Source organism: Enoplosus armatus, chromosome 13, assembly GCF_043641665.1.
Source record: "Enoplosus armatus isolate fEnoArm2 chromosome 13, fEnoArm2.hap1, whole genome shotgun sequence".
Classification (NCBI taxonomy): domain Eukaryota; kingdom Metazoa; phylum Chordata; class Actinopteri; order Centrarchiformes; family Enoplosidae; genus Enoplosus; species Enoplosus armatus.
In genome coordinates, this window is record NC_092192.1 from 18629681 (window position 1) to 18656901 (window position 27221).

A 27221-nucleotide genomic window follows, 5' to 3' on the forward strand; every position below is an offset into this window, starting at 1 on the left:
GTAATGCTAGAATAAGCTAAAATGCCTGGATAACCAACATTGCAGCGAAGCATTAAGAAGACCATTAGTAGGAGTGCCAGAGTCAAAGCCACAGGGGCCTGAGAGTGCATGTAACAAATCTTTCTGTGTGGCGAGAATGATCATTTTCAACAGAGAAACACTAATTACAGAAACAAGGCATTTTGAGTGCAAGAGGGAGGAAGAAGATACAGCACGTACCGAGGAGTGGACTGAGAGGACTGTAATGAAGAAATGGACAGAAAGATATTATATTTTGGGTGAAAACAGAGACACTGATTGCTGTGTTGACTGGGAACATGAAGCCGACTCCACCAAGGATGAACTGCGAATGAGTGGTTGATGTGACGTTGGGTGGAGCCACAGTTCTGCGGCCACGGGGAAACGAGAGCAAACCAAAGAGCAGACACACAAACAAGCCTGGACTGTGCGTCAAAATGATCATGTGCACTTCAGCAAATAAGCTGCATCTGTCGCTGGTCACACATGTCAGCGGTAAAAAGAAAAACACACAAAATTGGCATAGAGCTGGCTCATCTGGCAAGACTCTTCAGTAATTACAGCAGACTAAATGATATCACCGGGTCGTCCTTGTGAGCCAGTGGTCAACACACAACATGTAACTGAGACTTGGTTCGAGTCTGGCTGGAAACTTGTAGACTGTCAGCTTCTTTTTGAAGAGAGAGCAGAGAAGGACAAATGAGAAGTGTACGTATTTAACCATTAATTACTATGAGAGGCAAAGCATAAAGAATGTGAGATGTTACACTTCACTGTAAACCTCACTACCTTAAAAGTACTCCACTTTTATATCACTGATGTGCACATTAATAGTGAAATTGAAAATTGGGCACATGCCTGCAAATATATATATCCAGGGTGAGGAAAAAATATAAAACCTTCCTCTGCTCTCCCCAAACATTAAGACTACCCTCCTTCAGCCAAGAAAGATTCCAATACCCACCCTTTTTCCTGATCCCTCCTCCTCATAATCTTCATGCCTTAAAGCCCCTGAAAACCTGGTTTGAAATAAGTAACAATTAAAGTTAAAGTTAAAGTATGGAGAAACATATCATTAGGTGTTTAACACTCAAAAACAAACTAGCTAATCTGCTTCATCAGGGCTGTGTGGGTGTGGTTTGAACAGATTTTATTGACAGTGCTGGCAACCAAAGCATACAACCCACAACTGTCATCAGAAAAGCCCCACTCTCTTCAAACCATTCAGAGGAGCACAGAAAAAGGAACAAGTGAAAATACCAGAGCTGTTTGGCAGAAAATATTGAGTTCATGTAGGATCCCGTTGTTCATAGTAAGAAGCTGATTGAGAAAATAGGTTTTCGGGGCCTTCAAGTCTGTCTTCTTGTAAAACTTTCAGAGAAAATAAATATCTCCAACAGCCCAGATGACAATGACAAAACCTCTGCGTCACCTCCAACATTTTCTACAACATGACTTATGTCACCAAAATATTTCCGCCCATTTGAATGAATTGTTGCATGTGACCATTTAAATCACTATTTGTCACCTGATGTAGAAATCAGATCTGATGGGACAAACACACTGCAGCCATTACTTTCTCATTTCAGTGCCGAGTCATTACCTTGTGAATGCTTCAGTTCAATTACATGGCTGAAGTCAGTCGGTTCTTGAGAGTGATATTGGTCTTGAATGGGAACATTAGATACAGCAGATGAGATACAGTAGATCAATCTCTGATGAAAACACTGGGCATATTAAGTTTTTGGACGCTGTGTTTCTTGATATTTCTTACACCCTTGTAGATTAACCTAAGAATTGAAAAAAAAAATCATATAAATCATTGCAGTACATTTCCACAAAAACCCTCAAGACCCAATACAAGTACCTCATAAAACACAATCACAGAATAATTTGTGGATAATAAATTTAGCGTACAGCCTGTGAAGCTTGCTACAGTGGGCAGTTTCACAGCCAGTTTTACTATAAATGGCTCAAAGCCTTCTTCATCTTAAACACATTTACATATTCAGAATTGCTACAGTATAAAGATTAAAGAACTGAAGTTTGAAATTTCCCTACCTGTCACATCATCCAATTTTAAACAGCGAGATAAAACTGAGAAAAGCGTGTAACGTTCAAAGGACTGTTTATGAACGCTGGAAATTTCACATTCATGTGAACGCAAATGGGTTTTGTGAGAGCCATAACAATGTGCTTTCCAACCATATCGCCTCTCTGTGCGGCCTCAAACTATGAACACAGTCACGTTCCCTCTCTGTCATTTACATAGACATTTCAATGTTCATCCTTCCTTTAAACCATTCATCTGCCTGCGTTATGTTCAGTGGAGACACATAAAATAAGCAATAGATGGGTAGAGCATGTCAATCAGCACTTAAACAGGAGCAAGAAGAAATAAGCCTTATTGCTGGATTTAAAAAAAACAGGTGATAAACAGGCCTGGAGGGAAGGAACAGTTAAAATGTTTATTTCTCCTATTCATGCAACCAACAAACCATCTAGCTGCACTGCAAAGAGTAGTGATCTATTACAGCGTGATAACCGTGATTTTGACTAGATGAACTGAGTCAGACCACTCAGCTAAACCCGAAGCAGCTGTCAGATTCAACTTAAATGACATGACCTGCTAACTAATAAATCCTAAACGCTCTGTATATTTTGTTTGTCCTTGTGGGTAATTTAATTATATCTTTAAAAGTGATGTTGGTCTCATCTATTACGTCTGTCCTTGTTTCTCCTACTTCACTAAATACTCCTGGGATCCTCTTCCTGCTGGTGTTGCCGGGGGGAAGAGGAGTTACTTGTCAGGCTGGGCTCCTTCATATTGCAGTGTGGGGGTGAAGGCGGGGGGGGGGGGATACTGTCAAGAGTCAGCCCTCCTGTTTTTTTGCCATACAGAGTGGCATTTCTCCCCCAGGACTCACCAAGGCACAACCAAATATTTACAGAGGCACACATTCTTAAATCCACACTGCAGCCATCATTTGTACCCTGCAGAGGCAGATGTGAAGCGTTCTTGGCACAGAGTGGGCTGGCACAGCGGGGCGAGCGAGGCAGAGAGTAAGTGAAAGGAAAAGTGAGACAAACTCTGGGTTAAGGAGGTGTGTGGGCGCAGCAGCACCACATGTTGGACGGTCAGCAGCGGTAATAAGGCTGTTTTCTACAAATCCCATGACAAGACCAAAACTAACAATGAATTGACAATACTAACCCCAACTGTTTGTGTGGCTAAAGCCTGATGTATCTTATTCCTCTGTGCCACAGAGCTCCACTGTAACAACTACTGCAAAACATCAATGACAAATAACAAAAATATAGAATATTGCCAGCCTTGTCCTTTAATAGACTATAGAGTGTGAGTTATTATCAGCAGAAAGCTCATCCCCCACAACCACTGGAGACTCACTAAATTACTTATCAAAGACTCCTTGTTGATGATTCCCAATTAATGATCTAATTTTCCACATCACTGAGCTGACTTAGTGTGTCCCACAACATACGGGACAGAAATATTGGAGGCAGGGAAGGGAGACTAAATCACCACAAATGCATATTGTATATTGTTGGGGGGTGTGAGTGAGTGTTACAAGGAAATCCTCTCTCCTCACACATCACCAGTGCTGTACCTTCTTCACAGGGACAATATACAGCAGCCTGTGTAGCCTGTATCACGCCGTGTCCCAGCAAAGAGAGTTGTACCATCATAAAATACAAAATTCTCTTCACAAATGGCTTTTAAAAAACAGACAACAACTGAAGTATTCCTCCCAGTTCAGGGCTATAACCAGTGCCTCCAGTTTGCAGCTTCCAGTTGGCCGACGCCTCTACATCAGTGGTTACCAAAGTGGGTTCCATGGCACCCTGGGGTGCCTTTAGGACAGGCCAAGGGTGCTGCGAGATGTAGCCTTTCATATCATTGTTCATTTATTGTGTGTAATTGTTGTTACACTAAGTGGGCTACGTGTTATGTTCTCAAACACTTCAAAACAGAAGAAAAATGCACTAAAAAAACTAATTTATCATGCAGTAATGCCGCAGCTGACCTGACAATTTACGTTCGCCAGTTGTCATAGTAACACACTTTACAGCTCGGGAGTTTTTCAGGAGTTCAGCCGTCATAGTGACGGTCAGAGCAGCGATGGAAAGACTTGACACGGTAAACAGAGCTTAAAGAAAACATTTCAGTCTGACAGGACTGACACACCTCAGCCCACCAACAAAACTCAAATCAGACTCAACACCACTCGGCTTAACGGACTGGTTTTCGGCTGTTTGTGGAAGACAGATATTCATCATTGTCTGACAGCGCGTTCACTGTGTTAGCATCATATATGTGTGATGTGGCTCTATCATCCACATGAAAACAAGAAAGCGCCTGTCAGTGCAGTCAGACCTGCAGGTTGCGTCCTCCCCTTCAACAGCAGGCTCATGTGTCCCATTAAACTGCCTGCAACCTGTTTTGTTTTGTTTTGTGTGTTCTTGCTAATTTTAATGTTTAAGAGACTGAAAGAAAAGAAACCTGCTGGTTTTTGTTCTGAGTGATTGAGAATGTGCCTATAATAAAATATATAAGAAATTCCTTTGAATGGGTGCCATGGTCTGAAAAAAGAGTTTGTGTGTCGGTGCAGTTATTCTGTCCAACAGAAGTATATTTTGGTGGGAGTGCTTAAACCATAAATCTTTTACCTGATTAGTGAACAGAGCATTAATTAAGCATTAAGTCTAATATTAGGCGCTGACAGCTACATTCAAATGATGCAAAGAGTTGTCTGCTTTTCTGTTTTGTGTCATTCAAACCTGAATATGTTATGGTAATGGATGGCTGTTGACTAAGATATCAATTTCTCAGATGTCACTCTGGGCTCTCAGATGTTGTCACGCCACATCCTTAGGCGACCCTATGGGGTGAACAAACACTCCATACTGACTCAATCAACCACAGAGAAACACCTTTAAAACAACCAAAGCCATGCGATTAGACATGCAACCAAGACACTGAATCAAGGCTACCAAAAAGCACAAAGTCGAAAGCACAGGAGCCACACAAAATCCCAGTTTGAGAAGCAGCAAGACCAGCAGTCCCCACACCAGAAGCCCCTCTCTTCTGATGCTGGCACAGGAGCTCTGAAGCACATCATGCCCAGGCCTGGTGCACCTCACTGAGGCATCAGATGAAGCACACCTGGGCTGGATTAGAGAGGACAGAAGAGGAAAAAGGACAAACGGCGCAGGGAACATAACAATGTGATTAACGTTTGTTATAGTTTTTGTTATTTTGTACATGTAATGATTGATGGATTTCAATAGGAACTTTTAATCAACAATGAACACTGAATTTTATTTATGCCCCTAATTTCTAGAGTTATAGGTTGTTATGAAGCCTACTTATTAAATCCAGCTGACAATGGTCCAACAAACAACTTCTGACTAACAACATGGCTCTTTACATATAGCAGCTTAGCTTGTTACAGTATATTAAAGCTCTGGGAAAAAAAGCTCAGCAAGGTCATTGGACCTTGAGTTAAGATTTTGTTTTTGTCAAAATAACATAAATACATGTTTGCTTTTTTTTCTACTTGTTTGTGCAACAGTTCTGTAAGTGTGTATTAGCCTCTGTGTACCTACTCTGGAACTATCCAGGCTATTTGTGTATGAATTTGGCAATAACTGAACAGCAGATGATAAATAATGAGTTAACCTGACGGAAATGGGAGAGTACATGTGTAGCAAGATGCTTATCTGTAATTTATCCATGGAAATGGTTGTAGGAGACAGAAATGTTAGGCACCTTTAAAACTGTGTTATTTGAGGGAACAGTTTCAGTGTCACTGAAAGAAGGAGCCGCTGGGGAGAGAAACTGAGGGCAGCTATCGATCCAGTGATCCGCTCTGCATGTGGGCAGGGAGTCACAAGTGCAATACAGTCCTTTACTCCTCACTAACCTACATGAAATGGTTTTATGGCAGGAGGCAGAAAAGCTTTAGAGTTTGCAAGGAGGTCAGAGCAGCTCCCTGGTGCAGTAAATGGCTTCATGCCAAACTGTGAGAACAGCTCTGGATGTTGCTGTTGTTGATTTTCTGTCACACCTTTCTCATCTGTCCTGCCCAGTGCAACATCTGCCAGAACCTCAACAGGGTCAAAAAGGTCATCAGGGACAGATGTTTTCCCTTTCAAATTACCTTTAGCTGAAATTAAGCTCAGTGTTGGCTTTGCTAATTGGACATTTTAAAACAAATTAAGCATGGCTTAATTTAAGTCAGAGAAGTTGGCTATCATCCCCACAGTGTTAAAAGTAGGAGGTTGCTGTTGGTCAATATTGTTTATATTGTCAACAAATGCCAACAATGAGTGCATCTCTGTCAGTACTTCCTGACTTCCTGATACATATATATATATATATATATATATATATATATATATATATATATATTTAAAGGCTCTGTAATTTCCTAAAACAGCTGGGGACTGTAGTTTTTTACTCAAACAGGAGTAAATAGTGCATTTGTTGGGGACTATTTTCAGCAGCAGGACGTGGGTATGGCTGCTTGACTGAAACTAAACTACAGTGCCCATGTTGATCGTAGTGAAGGAACATGTCAGTGTGGCTTACTGATGTGTTTTCTGGACAACAACGGAGCTCGCCAGATATATTAGGCTTTTCTTGGAATTTGTTGTCAATAAAAAAGACAGAGTATCACCAGACAAACCATTATGATCATAGCATAAAAGTGCTGGAGTGTGATAGTTTGTCAAGCAAAGAGGCATCAGGACATAGTGAATACTAAACATACATCTTCATCCTCAATGTGGGAAAGTTCGCCACACATGAGGAGTGTGTATCAGTTTGCACTGTCTACGCATGAGGAGGAAGTAAATTAGTAATGAAGCTTCCACAACACAGATTTCTTCCTTCATCGTGCATGATCAACCCACACCCCCAGCCTCCTCCTTGCTCCCACCACACACACAAACACACACACACACACACACACACACACACACACACACACACACTGCCACCACAATAACATTCTCCTGCATCCAGCGCATGAAGCATCTCATTGGTAATTATTATGCTTCGCTGTTTGAGCACAAGGGCAGGAATGCATTTCATGTCTCCTCCAGCAGCTTGTGCCAGTTTCAGCACGTATATGTGGCCCATGAATGCGCTGTCGCTGTGAGGCTCGAGCGATAGCTGCAGGCGCTCTGATAGCTGCTGTACACACATACACACATCAGCTAAGAGCGATTTAGTGAGTGTTAATAAAAGCAGAGCAGACTCCACAATAGTTGATTGTGTTTCCTCCGAAATGGCGGTCCCGTGTGCTGTATGTTGCCCTTGTGTGCGCCTGTAAATGCACTCATGCATTACAAGGGCTTGACCCAGATCACAGATAGACATGATAATGCATGACAGGTTGTCCTTTTGAAAGCCCTGTGTCCTAAAAGGCAGACTGGCCATTCACAGCCTCCGTGTCTGATACCCTGACGAATAGTCTGCTACAAACGTCTGAGATTCCCTTTAAATGTCACCGTATGATTATTTTCAATTCAATTCAATTTCATTTACAAAGCGCCAAATCACAGCAAAAGTTATCTCATGACACTTTACATATAGACTCAATATTTAAATCTATAATAACAAATCCACACTTAATCACATATATATTGAGTAATTGATATGATATGATGCCTACTTTGAGTGAAATATTTATTTAATAATATTTATTTATTAAAAAATAATAATAAGTAATTCTTGTGTATCATTTTATACATATTATCCTCCAATTCAGAACATATTTGGTTTATTGGAAACTTTAAGATCCCTAATGTAATTTAAAGTAAACTAGGTTTAAACAAAGCAGAGTTCAAGAGGTCATATAGGTCCTCAGATTGAGCACTCACCTTAATGTGGGAGACTTGCAGCTTTGATTTTGGACATGTAAACATAACGTTCACAAAAAGCCCAGCCATGATCTTATTCCAGTAACAAGAAGCCCTAAAAATACTCAGAGGATGTGCTCACATAGCGGGATGTCAATTTAAGCACAGTTTCCATGGCATCTGCGAGTACATTCTGATTATATTTATTCATTATACATGGGGACATGTCAGCGTGACATTAAAGATGCATACGAACAGCTTATCACAAAGACTTTAAGGGTGCTCCCCACCAAACAAACAAAGATAATGCATAATTCAAATAATCTCATGTCGTGAAACTGTACCACAAATTCCTCTGCTTTCAGTTATTCAGAGTTAATGAGGCTGAATTTATCCTCTGAGTGGTGTCATCTGAAGGACACGTACTCCGTGTGGAGGGGAAGTGACAGTTCATCCTGGTGGAACATTTGCATTTTGTAGTTCACGACTTTTAACTCTACGTGACCTCGGGAACGTTAATCCAACAGTTTGGCCGCTCTGATGATCTTTAGTCAACAGGATTTGACTTCTTTTCATTTTGTGCAGTTATTAATGTTGAAACACCAGCAGTGACGGCAGGCCTGAAGGGCAGCTAACACAGGAGGCTGTAAAGCGCCTCAGCTTTCCTGAAGATACAGTGAGCATGCTGAGCAGAGGAAAGCGTTGCTGCTAACGTGAAATCATTCAAAGTGCAAGTACGGTGGCCCTGAGAGCTCAGCGCATCGTAACACATCCAAATAGACAAAACACAAGCAAATGCATAAAACATGACGGCATTTAGAAGGAAAAAAAACACTGCAAAAACAGAAAACACAAGCAGACACTAGATTAACACTGGTGAGCAACACTGCAGTAGATTAACAGCAGACATGTGCAGTCATATCTGAATCATGCAAACGGTGTTAAAACAAAAAAACATACATTGTTTGCTCATTGTCGAACACCACGGAACGAAGATCGACTTCAGTGACTTCATGTGCCACAAACCATGGCAACAAAGAGTGTGTGTTCACTTTAGTGTCCCCTGGAAACTTCCGTTGTTTTCTGTTGTGCTCTGAGCGACTTGCAGCATTTCTGTAATTTACGCTGTGTTTTCTGTTTTTGGTAGAGGTTTCTGTATTTGGTAGAGGCTTCTGTTTTTGGTAGAGGTTTCTGTATTTGGTAGAGGTTTCTGTTTTTGGTAGAGGTTTCTGTTTTTGGTTGTGTTTTCTCTCTTTGCAGCGTTTTTTTTTTTGCTGTGCATGTGACTGATGAGGATGTTTTGTCCATTTGCATGTAAGTTAGTGTGTTGAGCTTTCAAGGCCACTGTAGGAGCGGCTTTCCTGTAAGTTTCAACAGTGACATAAGTGCATGAAAACATACTCACTGAATTTACCCGGTGTCTAATGTTCCATCTGAATCTGTGTGCTGGTTAGTATTCATCTCTCTCCATAATCTAGTCTGTTAACATTTCTTGCTGTCTCCTCAAGCGTTTAACCTTGTCAGAGATAGGCTGGGATCCATTAAGATTTCCTGAAAGGGTTGAGCATTACAGGCTCATTTAGAATGACTTCCATTTTTAATAAACTGCTCACAGCCCTGCAGATCAGATACAGAGGAGGTGCACTTAACAATGCCGGAGAGATAGATATGCCTCATAATTTATATTGCACAAAAGCTTAGGAAATCATACCAGTGCACCCTCCAAGATTGTTCCCCCTTTTTATTTTGCTCTGCTCCTTCCTCCTCTTTGTGAAAGCTCTTTTCATGCAACATAGTTTGACATATTCAACATGTTTTAAAGCTGCTTCATCATCTTTTCAGGTTAGCCCCGCTGAAGCTCTGGTGTGCCTTTTTTTATATGCTGCAATAATGTTTACCTTTTTTTAACAGACTTGGATTATTTTGTTTGTACATGGCATCACCGCTGCCAACTGAATCTATAACAGTCTGCACAGGGCTTGTTAAAGTGGATCACTGGCAGAGAAACTATCCTGTGGATATTACCACTGGGGATTTTACATTTTTACAACACACTCACTGGCGGTTGTGTCGCTACACAACCGTGGCTAAAGATGGACGTGTGCGGGAAGGTAATGATCATATCTCAGCTGAACCAGAAATGATGGGATGAGAATAAAGCGGATGGGGGTTAACAGACAGTGAGAGGGGTGATGGGTGCCAGAGGGAAGGGTGAGGTTAATGGAAATGGTGGAGTAAAAAGTGCAGGGAAGGCTGTTTAAATGGTATGTGAATTGAAAATGCCTTTATAGCCGCTGAATCAATACACAGTTCTCTGTTCCGAGTAGCTGTCGGTTAGTGACGGCTCTTTTACTACAGAGGTGAGAGGGTGTAGGGCGAAGGGAAACGCAAAGTAAAGACCTTTCTATCTAACCCTCTTACACACTCCTAACAGAAATCCCATTACGTCGACATATTCATAAGGCATCTCAACTTTACTCAAAACATGTCAGCTACATTGCTCCCATCCCAGCCAATTTAGCAGAGAAACATGCTGCTGGAGAAATATGTGCCTTTATCCTTCCAATATCTCTTGGGTTGACCTGCATGATTTAATGAAAGCAGCTCTGTGCACATTGCATGAGTCAGTTTTCTGAGATGTATTCACAGATGTTAGCTACTGCAAAATTAAAGTTGCTTGTGTAAATGCCACTGAGTCAGAGGAGGACAAAGGTAAGAGGAAGGAAGCAGACGTACATGACAAAGGATCGTTCCTGCTCAGCCTCCAGCACAAGATTGTAGGCCAGTGATGCACTCAGCAACTCATGGAGCAATTTCATAAAGCACAAGTAAGCTAACACTTTCACCCACAACACAGAGTGAAAGAGGATTCACTCATTAGCTGAGAACTATTCATTTACATGCAGCTGTTCATTTACAAACGTCATTTAATTTTAATAAACTTCAAATTAAGGGAAGTTGTATGCTATGAGAATGTGTTGACCCTTGGGTTAATGAAACCTCTTCAAAGCAATGACATAAACTCAAACAAAAATGCAAAACATTGGCACATGTGTAAGTAGGGCAAAAGGATGACTTTGTGTTTAAAGTATTCTGCCAATTTAATATTGCAAATCCATAAAGTTTGAGGGATTCTGTGAGAAAGAGTGAAAGTAAAAATGGTCAGAGTTGGTGCAGCAGAGGTTGAGAAATCCATGCTTTTAGTCACTAGTATTGGTCAAACGTCAAAGGGCTTGTTCCTACAGTTCCCAGAATGCAACTCAATAGTAGTTTTCATTAGGCCTTCCCTGTTTTTTAAACCCAGTGTCCTCTGTTTATAACTCAGGTTTTCTGTCGGTATTTGAAGTCTGAAGCCCAACTCAAGACAACCCTGATGACATCACTGTGACATCATCAGAGTTAATTTCTTGAGGCTTTAGAAAACAGAAGACATTATACAACTGTTTAACAGGCTGAATAGTACTCCTGAGGATGAGTAAACTGACCTATATGTCAAACTTTAAATGTACTTGTCACACAAACGTTTTATTCTAATCCATTTGATCTCCAGTCTATTAATAATAATAATACTGTACAGTTTACATCATATGGCATTAGTCAACATAGTGTCTTGCTTCCCTATGGAACCCATATACTAACCCCTAACCCAACACATTTCGTGACTACTGAGCTGTTTAATACTGGAATCTAAGACCGCATCTGTATGTGTGATCTGCTCTGGAGACTCATCAATAAGAGAATTCCTACAGCACGATGGTGCTGCTGGTAAATGTTTCCCTCTTTTGTGAGTGTGTACGCTGCCGACTTGAAGGAGGTGCACTCTTTTCTTGGGTCACTTCCAAGCCGTACGGACTGTAATTGATGATATTGAGCAAGCGCTCCTTTCAGATCCGTCTTTGTCATGCTCAATATATTACATTTATTCCGTGTAAATCTTCCACCCAGGGATTGATTTGATTAATGACTCAATGACACATTATATTCATGTTATCCATCGCTTCTCAGGCTGCTCACTGGCTCTTGTGCTGTCAGTGCCAAGCATCCTACTGACCCCCTGTGGTGTGGGATTTATGGTGCAGCGCTTAGGACCATGGACAGCGTCAGAGTTCATGAAACTTATCAGTGAACTAATAGAGCATTGTGGGTCGTGGGTGGGCAACATTTTGTGATTATATATATGTATTGTCACAAATCACATATTTTAATAGCCTGTTAAATATTTCATTAAGCACTCTCATCAGTTAAAACACTTAGTGTGCAGTTTTTAACATAAAGACTACACTGGACAGCTGCAGAAGAGCAGCCACTCTCCCATGTTCAGGACAGAACTGTTTTTAGTGCAACATTACATTTCATTGCCTCAATAAAGCTGCAAGGTCTCACACCACGAGGAAATGTAACCCATTACAAAATGTTGTTGTCCACAACTGTAAATGTATCACATCTCGAAGGACTTTTATTTTTTGGTACACTGCAGATTGTTACTGGGAAGCTAATAACAGCTTTTATAGCACTTTCAAAGGCGCAATTGTTAATATGCTTAAGATGACATTTTAATTCTACCCTCTAATTAATATTTTATTCCTCACAAAATCTAAACATAGTTTCAATTTATCGTGCCAACAGAGCTGTTTTTTCCCCCCAACAGTTTGTTGGCTTTCATTCTTGTTCCGTATGAAAGTGTGAGTTTTATGAGTAAACATTTGCTTCTTCCTGCAGAGACAAAGGCCTTGCCCTTCAGAAAGTGCAGCTGTTTGTAAGCGATGCGGTGCCAATAACAGCGGCCTTTGCTGCAGCACACACAGTCTGTAGAATATGTGAAGCGAAGAGTTTGATTAGCCCAGAGGCTCAGCGGGGAATTCATCTGCTGCCAACGATCAATGAGCGGGCTGCAAAGCATGCCAATCACTTTTATTGGTTTCTCCTTGCTTTTGTGTTATCACATGCATCATCACCACCAATATAATATCACCTTTTGTGCCTCTATGGCAATGTGGATCTGTGGCTCCAACACTTTGGTCCAGACTGAAATATCTCAACAACTATTGGATGGATTGCCATGAAATCTGGTGCAGATGTTCATGGTGCCCATGGGGATGAGTCCTAATGTCCGGTGATCCCCTGACTTTTCATCTGGCACGTGTTTATGACCAAATACCTGCAAAACAAAGCCTCAGCTGTACTGTGTGTTCAGTGCTAATTGGCAACTAAGATGGTGAACACTGTAAAAGTTATACCTGCTAAAAATCATGCTGACGTGAGCATTTAGCTCAAAGCAATGAGCAACAAAGCACACAGCTGCTAGCATGGCTCTAGCCACTTCCATTGTTCATGTCTCATTGAAAGGATAAGTCGCTCCTCCATTAAACAATTACATTTTGTACCAATAAGAAAAAGATCTATATCCAACAGAAAGTCGGCAGATTCTTTGATCAGTGCTTGTCTTTAGGTCTACAAACCCTTTACTGTACAATGTCCTTCACAGGCTCCTGGCTTGGTGGTACATGAGAAAGGGTGTCGTTTAGTGAGAAGGTGTAATTTAGTGTCTTGTCCTGTGTAATGAAGGTCTTGTATCATTAGGTGGCCACCGTGTCCTTTTCCGTCATGCCCTGTGTCGGCTGTGTCCTGTTTCTTGTGTCCTGTGCTGTTAATTGCTGTCTTGTCCTGAGCGATGTTTCAAACATTCATGTGGTCTAATGGGGGAAACGTAGCACCGCACAGTATAAATCCAGTGCCACTGACTGTCATGCTTCCCATCATTTAGATGACTCATAGAAAAATCAAGTAATCCAATATTATCCAACATTTATCCGACATGTTTAAAGTATCTTACAATTGATTTTTATTGAGCACAGTGACATGTTCATATCTTTCACAGAAGAAACCAAACGAGGGAGGGAACACCTGACATGGGACGAGATGAAGGGACAGATAAAACAGGGCACAGAGGACACAGGACAGCACACAGCAGCCACCTAATGGTGCTATAAACTCATTACACAGAATGGGATATTGTAGCCCTATGCTAGCAACAGAGAGGCTAACAAGGAAATAAAATAAGCATCAGCATGTGTGGCTGTTCAGTAAGATAAACAGAACAGAAGGGAGCTTTATTGTGCAAGGACAGTTAGGATATCATCTTTGGTTTAATACCATGTACAGTGAAAATACAACAGAACAAAATATGCAGCAGCACAGTGCAGTATAGGACAATCAGAAGTGATCATCCACCACTGGAAGCTGTGTAGGAACAGAAACAACTGCAGGACAGAGGGATTGTGTGAGAAGAAACTATTAGTGTTGAAAGAGGTTGAAATCACTCCACTTACTCCCCTGCTCATGCCACCGAACATGCTGTCACTACAAAGGTTTCAACAGTCACGAGGACATCAAGATCAAACATGCTACTCTGCCTATTAAATAACAGATGCATAAGTAATAATCGGCCTGTGTACTTGTACACAAGTACAATAAAGCAGTCCTTTTCTCTGGGACTTGATTCCATACTGAAAACAATATGATTAAGACGACAGAAGAATTTCAAAATTCCAGAAAAATGTGTTGGTGATGTCCCCACCATTGTCAGCCGCAAACGTGTCTTTGGTTGGTTGGTAAAGTAATTATAGCATATTAAGTGCTGTTAAAAGCAGCAGTGTTTAAAGATGAAAGACAGCCACATCCAGAGACGAGCTTTTCTAAAACCCAGCTGAAGATCAGAGATCCACTCGACCCCTAATTTTGTCCTGTCCTTTTTGTGCAATATGCAAAAAAACAAAAGAGCCTGAAGAAAGGTAACTATAAATGTTAAGCCTCTATGACCTGTGTCTGTCGCCACTCCTCTACTTTAGTTTACTACTGAAATTTTAAGTTATAGATGGCAGTGGCTCCACAATTTAGGAGATAAACTTATCTTATTGTGGTAAAATGTCTCATCCTGCCGGTGAGACCATCATTTCAGGAGGAGCTGACTGATAACTATTCATATTGTTTTGACATTAAAGCTCTCCTATTTCTCTTATGAAATAGGTATATTTTTAAAATGGCTTTCGTCAGATGGAAAGGTTATCAAACTTCCTGTATAATTAATTGCGTTTGCACTTTGCTCCAATAATTCAGTATTAATGAATCTCAGAGTAGTTGGTGCTAACAATGACAACTAATGAGGACTCTGATCACAAGCATTTACAGAACAATTACAACACGCAAAAGACAAAACACACAAGCATCTATTTAAAAGTAATGTTTATTTTGCACCAACCAAAAAATATTGGTGCAAAAGATAAATTCCCAGTTACGACATCAGTGACAGTGCATCTCAGTAAAATAGTAATGCTCAAAAAAAAGAAAGAAAAGAAAATTATCATTTACTACAACAAAAGAATATCAACTCCAATAAAAGCACAGTTTCTTAAGTAAAAATGTTCAAACACAAACAACCAGTTACCTTTAAACAGACAAAGGCGGCAAAAAACAACAAGAAAATAATACAGTAACTTGCAATAATGCTTCATCTGGTAGAGAAATATCAGTACAACCAACATCCCAGCGCCACTCGTGCTCTCTCTCTCTCTCTCACACACACACACACACACACACACATTTCTGGTACACAACAAGAGCCAATTTATTCATCAATCCCATTACCACAGCATTAAAATCAATTACAGGTAATAAATATCAGTGAAAGCACCTTTAAAGCTGAAATGTGTTTAATTGATCAACTGACTGTGCAACATGTAAAAAAAGAAAAGGTCCAATAAAAACATAATTACATCAGGAGACGAATACACCATTAAAACAATTGTCGAAATTGAAATCATTACATACATCTTTTTTTTTTGCTCTAAATCAAGGGTGAGTATATATACACAACAGATCTCACCAGATGGTCTCACAGGAACCACATTGAAGTCAGTGTCTCATTCTGTAACATCATTTGAATTCCAAAGCCATACAATGTTTTAAAACCTTGTTTGTAAAAAGACATATTTGAGAGATCCTTACAGCTCAGGTGACAGCTAGCTGAGCTTAATTGAGGGGCAAAAATGTTTCACTGTATGAAATCAGATTGTATTTGTGATAGCCATATATGGCGCTGGTCTGACAGGGCAACAGAAGGCTGTAATACCCTTTTAAAATTCACAAGCCCAAGGCGACGCACACTCAAAATCACCAAAATGGATTTTGCTCCAATCTACTGTACATGCAAACACTTAAGCTGCACTTGGTAGCATAAAAACACTCTGGGTGACATTTCCTTAGAGAGCCCGAGATAACAAAATATAGAAAAAGGTTCTTACAGTTTATCATCACAACAGATTAGCATGCTAGAAATTTTCAGACCAGCACAATAATGCGGGTAATTTACAGCAAGTATGACAAGAAAAATCTATTTCAGGACTGCTTCTGTGTCTTCATGGGTTTTTACAGGTGCTACTGTTGGACACAGTACTGCGACCACTTCAAACTCTGATTGTTTGTCAAAATATCAGAGCCATCAATCAAGATATGCGCTCCACGTTGTGTTCAATGGGATCTGTAGAGTTGGTAGTGTATTGGAGGTGCAGCTGCTCTGCAAAGTCAGTGCCGTTAGGACTGGCAGTTAAAACAGCATGCATCCAATAGAGAAGATTTCCACTAGAGCATTATTCCTCCTCTGCAATCTCAAAGGACATACATATCACAGGCATTTACCTCTGTGCTCAGTCCTTCCAGCAATTAGCCTTTTTTTTGGACCATTTGATCATTTACATTCTCTCCAAATAGTGCAAACAGATAGATTTTTGCTCAACCTAAACAATTGAGAAAAGCAAAAAATGTAAGTTTCCACAAAGTTGCCATCTTTACAGAGCAGAGTGCCTAGATCTGGCACAGCACTTGTGGCCAAACGTTTGCTGTTTTTTGCAAATCAGTACAAGTTAAAAATAACTCAAAGGATTAATCCTGCTAATTCCTGGAAGGACTACTCATCTGCTATGTGCAAATTTGTGTGGATTCCCAACGGCTCAATTAATAAATTCACTGCTTTGCTGTATATATGGCTTCTGCTCATTTATGGCTCCTTTTTCCCTTTATCCCTATATAGCCAGGCACTGTTTCTTACCCACAGTGAAAATAGGTAAATGTCTCATTTCTAAATTTTAGTGTGAGATATCACCATATTATGGTGAGTGAATACTGAATAAGCATTATTTTTTATGAAGGCCACAGATTTCTGTACATAATAAAGGTGCCAAACTAGACCTCTACCATCTTTTCTTCTATCCACACAAGGGAAATACATGTTTGGTTTGGGGAGAACATGGCAGGATGAATGAAGCTGCTTTGCAGTTAAAAAGTGGAATTCAATTTTGTATTGAAAACTTAACACTAACCTAAACCAGTCTTTTGGTTTGTCAGTATGTTTTTTTGGAACTGGGTGACCCTATGGGTCACCACTGGAGGACACGGTGTTGCCAGTATAAGTACGTACCACTTCATTTTCCTTCAGTTCTCTACCCTGCCATTCAGGCTAGCTCTGCTTTGGGGTCACAGTTTGCTTTGGCTGTGCTTTGGATGCTGTTGCAGACGCAGAGGAGGAAGTAGAAGACGAGGAGGAGGAAGAAGATGAACTCCATCGGGTCTCAACACCGGTACTTGTCATCTTCAGCTTTCGTCGTTTTGCAAGGGGAGCATTGTCGACACTTTTCAGAAAGAAGCCCTCTCTCTTACCACGGTTGAAAGCCTGGTGAGAGAGAAAAGTAAGAGACACATAAGATGAAACACATTAAGTACATCTATTTTAAGAGCTTTAAGAAATGTGGTATTACCTTGTAGGTGGCATTGACATAGGTGCGGACAGTAGGACCACTAGACTCTAGCACATCTGGAGTGCACAAAGGAGTGGTGGACATGGATGCTCCGCCCTGCAGCCAGCTGTTCTCTTTCAGATCAGAGAGTTTGAGACGACTTTCTGGATCCACTGTGAGCAGACCTTAAATCATAGCAGGAGGGGTTAAAACAGACAAAGATACACAAAGAGGAGAGAACTAGATATAACGCAGACAAAACAAGCTGACTTGCAAAGGAAAAAACATCACACTCTCCAACAGGTCTCTAAAAACGTACTATATCACATACCTTTAACAAGCTCTTTGGCATCATCCGATACACCCTTCCAGGCCTCCCCATCCAATGAGAAATCGCCCTCTTTTATCTTTTGCATGATGTCAGCAGCATGTGATGAGGTCATCCCACGCTGCTCACTCTGAAACGGCACCTGGCCTGACAGCATGGTGTACTGATGGAAATGAGTACATAGTAAATGAGAGTCATTAGTACTTCAGTTAGCCTTCCTGACGAGACAGAATCAACGGGTTTAGATTAAATTACCAGAATGACCCCAAGACTCCAGAGGTCACAGGCTTTGTCGTATCCTGCACTCTCAAAAAGTTCAGGTGCAGCGTACTGCAGCGTGAAGCAGGGAGTCTGCAGGGGGGCGCTGCCTGCAGGGCACAGACGGGCAAATCCAAAATCTATTACTTTCAGCACTGAGTCCTCCCCCTCATCTGAAAACAGCACGTTCTGTAAGATAAACAAATAAAATCCATCATCACTCGCTCTTATTTTTCTTCACTTTTTACACTAATTTTCCTGACAGGGCAAGGACTACTAAAATGGTATGTTCCTAACCTTGATATATGCTTTGCCTGGGTGTATGGTATTTTCGTGGCCAGTGCAGCACATATGGTGCAAAGGTGGGAGTAGAGGGCAAACAGATGGGAGTTTCACTCAAATGAGGCACCGCCAAATTAGTTGTTGATATTTTTGTGAAAATCGGATTATTTTAGATTAGGTCCCATAGGACAAGAGGTATTTCCACATCACTCATCTGACCATGATTCATCGCTAACTCTTGAAAAATGTGGAGGAATAGTGGAATAATGCAGATAAACAGCTTTAATCAAACACTCTCCAACCAGTAGATGCATTTAGATTGGCATCAAAAATAGAAGTTTATGCGATTATGACGGGCGTCTCAGTAAAACACTGTGCAGAACTTAAAGTTAATGGGTGATGCTTACCACTATCTGTCATTCACAGCTGCTTTATGCTATATGAAAGCCTTCTCCTTCAGTTAATTAAATCCCACAGCCATCTGAAGACGGCAGGATATGTGCGTGATAAATCTGCAGCCTTCATTTTGAAAAGCGTCGCGCCGCAGCACAGAGGGATTATGCACTGTTGCACACTGTGTTTACCTCGATTAAATCATGTAGAAACGATGCTGCAAAATAACCACACTAATATCCCCACGCATTAAACTGGGCGGTTATAACTCTGCATTCAGCCAGTTTATGCGAGACATCCGAGGGGCGCGCAGAACACATGCAGTTCACAGTGTAAAAATACTGAGACAATTAAAACTTCACTGTTCTCGTTCCCACTAATTCTCTTTCTCACCACATTACTCGGGCCAATAATTCCACACGCCACGGCTTCCTTTCTAGCTTCTCGGGAAATTTCTAATTATTGAAATACATTTTTAATTTCAACATGATTTGATGCAGTAGAATTATGGTTGTAATAATGTTGGACTGGTGTTTTCATGTGAACAGAATCATATATACATGTGTGTGCAAAAGGCTCTGCGCTATTGTGTCATCAGAGTCGAGTCAATCAAGTTGTCAAAGCCCAGCCCACCTCTGGTTTGAGGTCTCTGTGCACGACTCCGGCATCGTGCATGAAGCTGACAGCTGAGACCAGGCTCTGCAACAGCTGACTGGCCTCAGCCTCGCCAAAGAGTTTCTTCCTCTTGATCCTTTCCAGCAACTCCCCACCTCGCAGGAGCTCCATCACCAAGTATGTGTGGTACTGACAGAGAGAGAGAGGAGTTGATGCCATGATTTTCTGTTGTTGCACATTGCTTAATATCCAGCATTACAAAGTTTCCATTCTTGAAAGTACACACATTATAGTCACTATTTGTTGTGTTAATGTTGTGTCACTAATTGTACATGTTATCCTATGTGGGTTTCCTCCACTGTACCTGATCTGTATACACTTCATGCAGCTTGACGATGTTTGGGTGAGCCTCACATTGCTTCAAAGCAGCGATCTCCCTCTGGGTGTTTGCCTCCATTCTGACACAGTCAAAAGAAACAATTCAATTCAATGTTAACAAGGACATTCTGAGACTTCCATCAGATGGTACAGTGATACTGTAAAGCATGGGTCACTGACAGGCAGACCGCGGTCCGAGTCCGGACCCAGACGCCGTCCTATAAGGACCCAGACCTATAATCAATAAATTATTAAGGGATTTTAAATTTTGACGGGGCGCTCCTATTTTAGCCGGCACAGCTTTTCTAGTCTTTGCGGCGCTGGTTTAGCGGCTCAAGACACTCACTGACCAATTGCATACGAGTTACGCCAGCCCATGTGACGCTACTCAGCCAATCAAATCTGTGCATTCCAGGCAATAAACATTGCGACTCTGAATACAGACAGACGAGAGAGGTGAGAGGCGAGTGAACAATACAGGGAGAGAAGACACATTATTTATTGTGAAATTGGTTGAGACTGTGAAGTCAAGATGTGAAACAATTAACAAAGAAAAAGGGAAACTCAAGCTGCTGCTACACTTTATTTTGTTTTTCTAAAATTAAGCACTTTATTTTAAGATGCACAATTTTTCTAAAGCTATTTTATTTATTTTGTCTTTTATTTTTAAATGCAGCCCTTCTTTTACTTAATGAGAGAAGAGCATTATACATATCTACAGTATTATATTTCTATATAGTTCAACGTTAAATGACAATAAATATTGTCAAAATGTTTTTGAATTGTACTTTCTTTATTTGATTTGACAGTCAGTTGTTACATTGATTGATTACATGCAGACGTTGATACAACTACTAGGCTACTTCAATATATATCACACTAAATCACAATGCAAGTCAGACATTATGATGTTCCGGACCTTTGCTTGAGGACATTTCTTCTAACTGGACCTCTTCGAACTTTAGTTGAATACCCCTGCTGTAAAGCATAGTTAGGTACACAAACTTAAAGCTATCCACTCACCTGCGGCTGACGATCTTGACGGCGTACTCGTTGTCACTTTGCTTGTGTCTGCATTTCCTGCACACAGAGAAACTACCCTCACCTAGGGGTGGCCCGTGAAGACACAGCTCATAGTGCTGAAAAAACTGGGATTCCTGAAGAAAGAAGGGATGGTATGAGTCACATTGAGCTGCAATTGCTTTTTTTTGTACAACAGGACATAGCTTCCAGCAGTGTAAAAAGGATCTGACTTTATATACATTGCACATAGATAAGGGTTTGCTATAGAGGAACATGCTTGGTTATATACAGAGATACAATCTGCATTTACACTCGGCTGAAACCGTGCTGGTCCGTATATCAACATCTCTTCTTTATTATATCTCATTGTAATCATACTGGGGGATTTTCTGTTATCTAACAAGTTGTGATACACGTTTTGTTAAATAACCAATACAAAGAAATGTCTAGGTCCGATATCTCTGATTTCTGTAACAATGTAGCCTTACACCATGCAGTCTAATGTGATAAACATCAACTGGACAAGCTGACCTGAGATTTTCCATTCCTAAACAGATACTATAATACTGTTTAATGGTATCAGAACAAAATCTCCTGATAATTGTTATATTTCTTCAATACTACAGTGAAATAAGGCAAGCCAACTTGATAATAATAAATGAACTAGTTTCTCTTCCTCGCTGTTTGTCCTAATTAACAAACACTGCTGAGCCTTTTTTCAGATGCTATTAAACTGTAGCAAAACTGCCTCTCTACCATAAAGTAAAGAACAACAACTAACGCCTAAATCACTTTAAACCAAAAATGGCTTTATAAGCCACGTTCCACTGCTTCAAGATCCGTACCTCTAACATTGCACTGCGTTGAACAGAGGCTGAACCTGGTCGATCAGCACGAACCTGGGATTCTACAAAGTCTCCCATGACCGCGTTCTTATTGAACAGGATGGAGGGAGCAATAAAAGAGTAACCCTAAAATAAAGGAAAAGTAATGTTAGACAGAGCAGAATACCTAAAATCACACAGTTAAAAAAACATCAGGCTACCCCAAACACACAGCAGTATTAATAGAGAAGACATTAAACACCATATACCATAATCTGACTTATTATTAGGCTAGCATTTACTTTGTCAGAATGTTAATATTTCCAGATGGCGGTTACAGGTATTTTATTTTGGAAATCCAGCTTTAATAAGGTTGAGACAGTGGTGGACAAACCTGGAACAGGCGGTCAGTGCTTGGGGGCGTGCTCGCTGGAGAGTAGACGGGATCCATCCCAGTGAACTCCTCAGCAAAGTTCCCCACGTCGAGTTCACTCTTCAGCTCTGGCTTGAATGGACTTGGCAGCTTCTTCTGTGCCAGGTCAGCCCAGTTCAGTCCCTGTAAGAAAACAAAAAGCATATGGGAAGAGTTATGGATGAATGACAAGAGGTGACAGGGGAAGGTAAGCAGAAGAAGTAAGTAGGACCTTGAAGAAGGAATGTGCTTTGATGTCTTCAGCCCCTCGCGGTCCAGAGCCCAGCCTCCTGTGTGGATCTTTCACCAACAACTTCCTCAGCAGGTCCTGAGCAGTGGGTCCAATCATAGAAGGGAACGGTGGATCACAGCGCAAAATACGTCTAATGGAAGACGTGTGGAAAAGATGGTCAAGGAAACAAATAATGCCATTTTTTTATAACTCAAATTAAGAAAGGTTGGTTTAAGATTTGAATACATGTTTTATGGAGATGGTAGTCAGCAGCACTCACTTTGAAACCTCACTCTGGGAGTTCCTCTCTCCCTCCAAGGTAAAAGGAGATGCTCCCGTCAGAAGCTCAAACATCAGGATCCCAAGGCTCCACCAATCTACCGACTGAAGGAGAAGACAGGTTAAAAAAAACATTGCATAAAAAGTGAACAAAATATGGCAAGATAAGGCAAGATAAGGCACCCACTATGTATTTAGTCAGTGGAACGTGGGCTGTCTGTCTTGATACTGACTGCCTTCCATGACCAAAAATGTCAATTTTATCTTTGATCTAATGTAAAGTGAATTACATTAACTGCAATTCAAATATCTAAATGTTCATCTCCCTGTCATCCAACACCTGAATGTAAAAACTGGATCATTTGAACAATTACTTTACATGTGTGACTACTTAAAATCTTAAACATTACCAAAACAATATGAAAACTGAACATCATTGCTCTCTGTGTTACTGTCATGTATTTACCTTGCCATGCCCGGCTTTCCCCCTGATGATTTCAGGGGCCATGTACTCAATGGTGCCACAGAAAGAGTAGGTCCTTTCCTTCTGTAATGAGGAGAAAGGGAAGATAAAGTACAACCGTAAAAACAAATCTTATGAGGAACAAAATATTGCTATGAGTGAGATCACTGAGTTTGGTATCGTGTTTATATACCTCTTCTTCCAGAAACTCCTTGCTGAGCCCAAAATCTGTCAATACCACATGGCCTTCACTGTCTAGAAGAATGTTTTCCAATTTGATGTCTCGGTACACAATCCCCAGCTGTACAAAAACACAGTGAAAACCAGTTACATTCATGGTAAGTGCAGTAATTTGTGAACAGAAATGGCATGCAGTACACAGTAAACATTTTTATAAGCAAAGAAGACAAAAATGACCTATTATCTACTGGTTATTTTCAGTAATCACCCCATTCAGTAGTTCTAATCTTCTAATGTTATAAACCCTAAACCTAAACAAGAGCAAACACAAACTGAAGCACAACCATTAATTGCAACAATACCTCAGGAAATGAGGAAACTAGTCACCAAAGGTGCTGATGTTATCCAAAGGAACAACTCATAAAAGTCAATATTATGGTTTTCCAACAATTTGGACAATTTGTGTGAAAGGTGATTTTTCCACAACCTGCAAGAATCTTCTATCTAAAAAATGTTTTCCAATGTCAACATTTTGATTTATTTAAATGCTGCCCAGTGAATCTAGTTTGCCTGCAGAAAGCCACAACTTAGAAAGTTACAGATTAATTCATTCTAATTAATAAAAACTTGTTATGTTGTCCAAACTACCTTGTAAATGAACACATTCCTTCCATAGAGGGGTTTGTGCACATCCTTTAAAAAGACATAAGGATCTTTTAATGTGACAGTTACTTACCCTGGTTTAGAGCAAAATGTACAGCTACAGCAGTTTTGAAAACATTATTAGGTAATCACTATGTAACTTTAGTGAGCTAGGGAGCATCTCGCCAGAGGGGACTTCCTGTCCAGCACCTAACAATTAGTTAGCAACTATCTGGTGAAGTTAAAGGTCCAACCTTTAACCAAGGAGCTGGTGGCAACCAAACCAGAGCTAAAAAGATCACAAAAAATGGGACTTCTATTGTCAGGTGGCCAGAAACAAGACTCCAATAGGGTGATAATGTTGCTGTGTGTCTGCTAAAGTTGTGTACTTAGGCAACTGCTTGCCAACACGTCAGCCATAACAATATACTGTATAAGGAGATATGTTGGTGCTGTGTCTCTGTAAGATTGCTCTGTCTTTCTTCTGCCTCCACGTATCCGAAAATCAATAAATGTAACTTTAAGTTATAGAGCTGGAAGGAGCGACACCCACCTTGTGCAGGTGCTCCAGAGCCAGGATTATTTCCCCAATATAAATCCGCACCGCCTCCTCAGGAAAGTGATCCCGCTGGTACAAATGAGTGAACATCTCCCCGCCGCTCACATAGTCTGTACTCACACACACAGACAAATACACAGGGAGCTTGAATAGACATAGTACAAACATTACACAAACACATATTATGCACAAAATGCCAGCAAACAGTACAGTAATAGACAGAAACATAAAGAGAACATCTATTCAGTACTTTCAAGACCAAAGAGACAAGAGTTACACAGAGTCACATATTTGGTTGTAGTCCCATCACTCACCCAGGATGAGATGTAGTTTGCTCTGCGTCTGAAAGGCATAGTGCAGCGTGACCAGGAAGGGAGACTGGCGGATGTGCTCCAGCACCTGCCTCTCAGTGCGAGTGTGTTCTGTTGTCTTTGCCTTTTGAACAATAGCTGCTTTCTTTAACACCTAGGGTTGTAATCAAAATAAACTTAACAAAATTTTTTGACTAATTGTGATTTTCCATAAGTATCTTAAGTCAACACCAGGAAATTCTAGACGTCCTGAATAGAATTCATTTTATAGACCAGATAAAGTTCTGCTCACTTTCAGTGAACAGCAACTAAAGAAACTGAACAAACTGTTTTGTGATCACATGTAGTTCAAAATTTCAAACTAATAGTCTCACCTTCATAGCATATAGCTGGCCAACATCGTGACCGGTGTTCTTCCTGACCAAAAACACTTTTCCATAGGCTAGACAAAGACAAACAAATATTTCCTCCAGTCAAAATTACTTCTAGTACAAAAGTGAATGTGAACTGGAATATATGCAAAAAACATTACAGCACACCATAATTTATCAGTTTTGCTGACAGGAACAGCCTCTCAGACATCTCAAAGGTATTCATTATGTATGGAATCTATTAACAGAGACATCTACAGCATATGGTCGACCTTCTAAACCTTAACATACCACTTGTGCTGTTTTGATGATTTGCAACTCCCAAATCAGGATATGAATGTAAAAAAATGTTTTACCACAGCATTTAAGTCCTCAGAGACACTCTCTCGTACAGGCAATGAAAATTATTTATAAACACTTTGCCCTCAAGATATTAACCATGGCAGGAAAATAAATTCTGTCTGCTTTGCATATACCTCATACTGACATCTCACTCAAGTTGTTCAGGTTTGACAGCAACTGTATCTGTATTTCATATATTTCATGCTTCATGAAGACACTTACCTCCAGTGCCCAAGACTTTGAGCAGCTCAAAGTTCTCCATGCCAACCCTCTCGGTGTGACCTGTGAGGTTTGCTAGTGGTAGAAGGAAAACACCACAATTAAAACATACAGTATATATGCTCAATTTCTGTACCCTGCAAAGACAGACTTTTTTTTTGTTTTAGGACAGGCAGACACATTTCAAACATCCATTAGCATCTCTTAAAATACGCAGAAACAGCTGTCTAACTTTTAAGAGTAGCCAGATTTGTATTTTGAGCAAGTTAATTTAACACAACACATGATGAACTGTGTGCTTGACTTTCAGCATTCTACACAAAAAACTGTAATGACAAAGTAGTAATACTTTTAGAGCTTTTTACAAGTATATTAACAGTGAAAGACAAACTACATGTAATATAAATATGTATTCGGTTATCTTATCAATATTTACTATTTAGCTGCTACTGTATTACAACTAATAGGAATGCTGCCTGCTGCACTGCTCTTTAGTATAAATTAAAAGATTGTGACAACTGATGAAAAACATGCAGTGACACCACTGATTATGGTATGGCAGAGCTTTATGTGATTCTGTGTGGATACATAAACCAACTATAAGGCAACAATAAGTCTTTTTTTTCTTCGGTCCAGAGTCCAGACCAAGTGATCCAAATTAAGAGTAAACACAGCACAAAACAAACTGAGTCAAGATTCCTTTCTGATGGGAGTGCAAAGATCCATTGTTAACAAGCTCCTCGGGTGAGACACACAGATCCTTTGAAAGCTTGGCAAATTAACAAATTACTTGAATGTAATTGAAGGACATAAAATCCATGATCTACATACATAAAGTTATGGAAAAATAGAAACATCTGTATGGTGTTATACAACACAATACAACAACAGTAAAAACCAGCTGACTTTTGATTATTTTATTGAGAATACAAGTGTGTGTGTTAATTGAATTCAGTGGTACATTTTGGTGTTTTATTGCACTACATCATAGTGAGAAGTGTTTCTGATGTTTAGTATTTATATATGGAGAAGCAAGCATTGTTAGAAACACTTTACAATATAATATAATCCAATATAACATCACCACAAGCTCTAGCCTCATAAATAACCACATGTGGTCACTTTTATCTGCAGCAATGAATCAACACCTGTCTGACAAAGCGTCAACAATTAAAAATCATAATGTTGTATTAATTAAATGATGAAATACAGTGAGCAAGGGTTTCTGTTTTTCTGGTTAGGCAGTGTATATAACGTGCCTGGTTACAAACAGTACACTGGACTTACCATTGGTGATTTGATGCTTGACGGTGCAGGCCTTTTCATTTGTTTTTGAATCGGACTCATCACTACTATCGGATGCGTCCCCAGGCATAACTTAAAGAAAAGTAGACTATAGCCTATAGAGACTGTTTAA

At 40.3% G+C, this 27221-nt stretch overlaps 1 protein-coding gene across 3 annotated transcripts; it reads right to left on the reverse strand.

The window, feature by feature from the left end:
* Positions 1-15183: 15183 nt before the first annotated feature.
* Positions 15184-27221, reverse strand: rps6ka4 (ribosomal protein S6 kinase, polypeptide 4). 3 transcript variants are annotated; one of them, XM_070918008.1, is made up of 18 exons: positions 27092-27221; positions 25808-25879; positions 25247-25314; positions 24876-25026; positions 24556-24671; positions 23374-23481; positions 23184-23261; positions 22719-22822; positions 22439-22589; positions 22189-22350; positions 21816-21941; positions 20971-21104; positions 19934-20027; positions 19588-19758; positions 18277-18468; positions 18025-18184; positions 17715-17878; positions 15184-17629 (listed from the first exon to the last, which is right to left on the reverse strand). In XM_070918008.1, the coding sequence occupies exons 1-18, from the start codon at positions 27177-27179 to the stop codon at positions 17417-17419; spliced, it is 2352 nt and encodes a 783-aa protein (XP_070774109.1). In that variant the 5' UTR covers positions 27180-27221; the 3' UTR covers positions 15184-17416. The 3 variants fall into 3 exon arrangements, with proteins under 3 accessions (XP_070774109.1, XP_070774110.1, XP_070774108.1); XM_070918009.1 differs by having other exon boundaries at positions 20971-21086; positions 23184-23264; XM_070918007.1 differs by having other exon boundaries at positions 23184-23264.